Below are 5,000 nucleotides of genomic sequence, written 5' to 3'. Positions count from 1 at the left end.
GCATGCATCATTGGCGAAGAGAGCTGTCTCAACCCCTAGCATGAAAAGTGCAGCTAACTGAGCACCTCTGGCAGTAACTAGGGGAAGCTGGGAAGAGGAGAGGAAAGGAGGGAAAAAGAGGGGGTGGGGGAGGGAGAAAAATACAGACATATTAGCATAAAAATCAAATTAAACTTAAACGATATACTATCAGCACCACACTGTGAAGAGTCTTATGGTCCTCATGTATGGTCCTCAAAGCATACAATAAACTGGTAAGTGCAAGGTAATGTATTTACCTGCAAATCTTGCAAATAATGTGCATTTGTGAGATCTGGGGAGAAAGCTGTGACCAGGAAAGCGTCAAGCTCTTGTTTCCTCAGGACTGGACCCGTTGGATTGCTCATTATATACCTGAGATAACATTTCATTCATTATCATACTATACCTCTTCCTCTTCTCCTTTTTTATGGACTGAATAATAAGTAACTGCATCACTCATTGGCTGAATATACTTTTGTTTTGTATCTGATATTCTACTATCTCTCTTGTTACTAGTCATTCTTCAATTAAAGAAAATCTTATTTCTTACAGTATGTAACATCAACAAGACTCCAAACATGTAAGCAACTGATACCTTAAACAAATAAATGTACTTTCATTTTTCTATCCTAAATAAAAAACATTGATTTGATAGATATACAAAAAATTCAAGAGCCTTATTTTCATCAATATTTTACATCCATGATAACTACTTCCCTATTCCTATCTCTCTCTCTCTCTCTCTCTCTCTCGCATGCACACACACACACACACACACACACACACACACACACACACACACACACACACACACACACACACACACACACACACACACACACACACACACACTCTCTCTCTCTCTCTCTCTCTCTCTCTCTCTCACACACAAACTCAACACACTCTCTCTCACTCACAGACACATACACACACACTCACTCTCACTCACACTCTCTCTCTCTCTCTCTCTCTCGCACGCATGCACGCACGCACACACTCTCTCTCTCTTCCCACCTTAGAACTGTGGCCATTATTAACAGATGCTGTGGAACGTGGGACGTGTGTAGCATAAGAGGTGAATCGGATCGCATGCAGCTTAGAAATGCTCTGAGGCGGCGTTTCTTATCGTCCACAACCGATCTGGAGGAGAGGAAAATTATGATATGGTCTTCTATGTCAAAATGAATGTTAGTAACAATAATGTATAAAGAATACGATAAGGAAAACTTTCAATAATAATGTAGCAGTTAAAAATCGTACAAGAAAACACACTGACAATTACTTGTGGATGTGAGTATGAGGAAGTGTGGGTCTGAGTGAGTGTGGGTGCTTGTGGGTGTGTGTGAACGTAATCAATTCATCAACGTGCGAACTTCTAAACCCCTTGAAATCTTGTTATATGAATTCCATTAACAAAAATTCCAGGAGAAATTTCATCCTTACCCAAACCACAACCTCTGGACGGTTGGCACGGCCCAATTGATGGGGGTTGCTTCTACAATGTCAGCGGTGCGGTATGGGTTATTTTTGGTGTACACCCATTCGCGAACCTTGATTTCAGGTACCTCAGTGGCTAGGCCCTCTGTGGAAACATTGGAAAAGTACTGGGTAAGTAATGATAAATAAACATCAAAAACAAAAATAAGAAAAAACAAACATGAAATAGAAAAAAAAAAAAGACAATGAATCAAATACTGATAATCCATCTCTACATATATTTTTTTGCACAAAATTATTTTTGATTAGTAAAATTATCTTTGGTTCAATATTTAGTTTTTATTCAAACAAAAATATTCCACTTAGCTTTTCCTCTATTCATTCTTTAACAACACATGTCATTAAGAATTTATGAACTAAGTAAATAGTTTAATAATGAATATCTCTGAACTTCCTGACTACTATAATTTAATCAAGTGAATTATACAAATTTCCAAATGTAAGCCAAAGGATATTTGTTAAAAAAAAAAAAAACAATAAATTACAATTAAAATGATAATATTCATGGTAATTATGATTATAATACTAATCACAACATGAAAACAGTATGAGAATATAAAAATGATGGTAATCACGAGAACAAAAGTTTACCATTCAAAGGAGACAAATAAATACATAAAATTATTAACTAAATGAAAAGACCTTTTCTTGAATACAGGCCTGAAAGAGCATGCTTAGGTTCTCAATCTTATGTTCAGGGGGATTAATCATAGTCCCTTAGGTTAATTATAGATTGCCTTAATCATTAAATATCTTGTCAATAGTATTCCCTACATTTTGTGACCTATTTTCTAGGTATTAATTAATTAATAAATAAAGTTCCCATGGCACCAAAATTGTTTTTGCACTATATGGATAAAGTTAACAAAAATGTTTTTCTAATCTATAATATACTCACGGTAAGGAAAATAAACTCCACTTATAAGTACTTGCTAAAATCAAACAAAAGCAAATCTTAAACTTGTTTATGTTCAATTATTTTTTACTTGGTAGATATCTGTTTTGGTTATTTAGTAAACAAAGTGGGAAAAAAAAAAAACCAGATTATCCGTTTTGGTTATTTAGTAAACAAAGTACAAAAAAAAAAATAATAATAATAATAATAAAAAAATAACAATAAAAAAAAATAAAATACATAGTCTGAAAAATAGAGATTTTTTTTTTTTTTTTTTTTTTTTTTTTTTTTTTTTTACTTTCTCTATTAATTCTTTATAACTTTATCATACAAAATCACAGAATTTAAATTTATTGTATCATTCTAGTGCCACTTATTTAATAAAATATGACCATTCATTTGCAAGTTACAAAAATAATAAAAATATGCACTCTTCTCAAAATAGAAAATTCATAGCTTGGTAAACAGCCAATAAGGCAGATGGCTAAATATAATGTCATTAGAATATTTCAATAAACATGTTTCTGAATTTGGATATACATGCACATATATATATATAAGGTACATCCATGTATACCAACATATGTACATGAGTGGAGATAGGAGTATATGAGCGTATATTAATTATTAACCCATTGGATCCAGGTGACGAGGATGTCTCGTCATTAAAAATTTGGCTAACGAGTGGGGGGCCGGGATTTCTTGTTGTTGGTGCACAAAACTCTTTGAGGGAGATTAGACTTAGTGGGCATATAGGAAGAGGCTCTTGCATTACTTCTACCAGTGAACGAGGGTCTAATGCCCAGATTTTGGTTCACTTGTGAGTCAGAAGGCACCCAAATGTTTGATACATTTTTTCTATGTAGATGACTATACATGTGCATGTTTGTAAATGCCTGTACATGGTTGTATGTGTCTTCATGAGCATAAATTAAGAGAGACTTTTTTAATTGTTATCATTTAGGCTTTTTTGCATTAATTAATTCATCTAGATATGAAGGGTACCATTAAACATCCCTCAACAAGTTGGTAGGTTTGAGAGATTAAAATACACTACTATCATGTATTGAAAGTTTAAATATTTAACAGGCCACTCACTTCTTTAGAGGTACACTCTCCTTTACTGCAAGGAGTTGTATTATACTGATGTAACTTTTACCTATCTATTTATCTTTGGAGACAGTCACTGCCCATGCATTCTATTACTTACTTAAAATCCTTAACCCAATGCTGCGGGGAAAATGTAGTGTTCATTGTAGTACTGTTTTGTGAAATGTCTCTACACATAGATGCTCCACAAGTGTTTAGCCAGGAAGGAGTCAAATAGTAAACCTCATGACCTTTACCTTCCCTTGAGTTTTTTTGGGAAAAAAGTTTCTTTTTACTAATGCTATCAATATCAATGCTGTTATTATGATTACAAACATGATGGTGGCATGACCAATTGTAATTCAATACAAAAGCATATATTTCCTAAAATCAAGGAAAAGGGTAAACAGGTAAGATACGTAGTACTAGTAAGTTCCCTATTACTTTTGGAGCCATCTATATGTGAAGACAATCAATAAACTAGATATACAAAGGGCATGGTATACACGTACATGCCATCCCCGGCAGCATCAGGTTAAAATTATCAAACATAATTAACCATTAATAATTACTATTAGCAGTGGTTCTCAACCAGTGCATTCTGATAGGGAAGTGTCACAATTATTCTCCAAGTGTGTTGCTTTATATCTTATAGATGTGCATTTCTTGCTTTTCAAGTTACTATACTGTCTTTTAGTTCAAAAACATGAAGAAAATACAAGCTAACCCTTTGGGCATAGATGGCATGAAATCATGCAACGGATGTGGTGAATCTAGTTGCAGATAGTGCTGTCTCATAACATACCTCATGCCATCAGCTCATTTAAAGGAATTTGTCTTTCTCCAATAGAAGTGGCATCATTTGTTTGGTGTCACTATTAGATACAGGCACTTAAAGTGAAAGGAAACCTTTTATTTATGAAATAAATTTACAAACTATTAGGTGCCTAATGTTGTGCTTGAAGTACCATAAAAGCCAGGTGCAAATGGAGGAGACTGCCAATGTGCACCAACTGCCCACATTACTGGCCACTACCCTATTTTTTTATACTGCAGTAAATGGTTTATCCTAGCCTAAAATTTCCCATTTTCATTACAGTAGTATGTATATAATCACCCTAAACATGTAAACTAAGGTTTGTGTAAAGAGTTGGTATGCTGCAGGAGACTAGCGTGTTGCCAGACTGCAAAGGCTGAGAACCACTGCTATTAGTACTATCAATAACAATATAATAATTATAAGGTCATTAATAGTATACCATTATTATTATTAATGTAAGCATTAGAAATCAAAACTTTTTTCCTGAAAATTTGAGAACTCAGGTAAAAAGGTAAGGACTAGTAGGCTAGTTATTGACTACATAGTACCTTAATGTCTATGAAACAATCTTCATGCAAACAAAATTGATAAAACAAAATTATAGTGAACAGTGAATGTGCTCAGCTTCAATGGGGTCAATTCTATCTTCATTGCTAAATAAATGGAATTTTGCAAAAT

General features: G+C 33.8%; 1 protein-coding gene across 8 annotated transcripts in view; it reads right to left on the bottom strand.

The window, feature by feature from the left end:
- The window catches only part of LOC119573221 (constitutive coactivator of PPAR-gamma-like protein 1), a 91,906-nt gene that overhangs the window by 35,923 nt on the left and 50,983 nt on the right, over positions 1 to 5,000 (bottom strand). For all 8 annotated transcript variants that reach the window (XM_037920338.1, XM_037920337.1, XM_037920342.1 and 5 more), the window contains exons 13-16: positions 1,465 to 1,603; positions 1,036 to 1,161; positions 279 to 393; positions 1 to 87 (exon numbers count right to left, since the gene is read on the bottom strand). The exon at positions 1 to 87 is cut by the window's left edge and continues 105 nt beyond it. In XM_037920338.1, the coding sequence (XP_037776266.1) occupies positions 1 to 87; positions 279 to 393; positions 1,036 to 1,161; positions 1,465 to 1,603 (467 nt within the window). The remainder of the gene's footprint in view (positions 88 to 278; positions 394 to 1,035; positions 1,162 to 1,464; positions 1,604 to 5,000) is intronic.

This window comes from Penaeus monodon, chromosome 5 (assembly GCF_015228065.2).
Source record: "Penaeus monodon isolate SGIC_2016 chromosome 5, NSTDA_Pmon_1, whole genome shotgun sequence".
Taxonomy (NCBI): domain Eukaryota; kingdom Metazoa; phylum Arthropoda; class Malacostraca; order Decapoda; family Penaeidae; genus Penaeus; species Penaeus monodon.
Note: the sequence above shows the minus strand (reverse complement) of the source record. Positions and strands in the feature narration are given on the sequence as shown.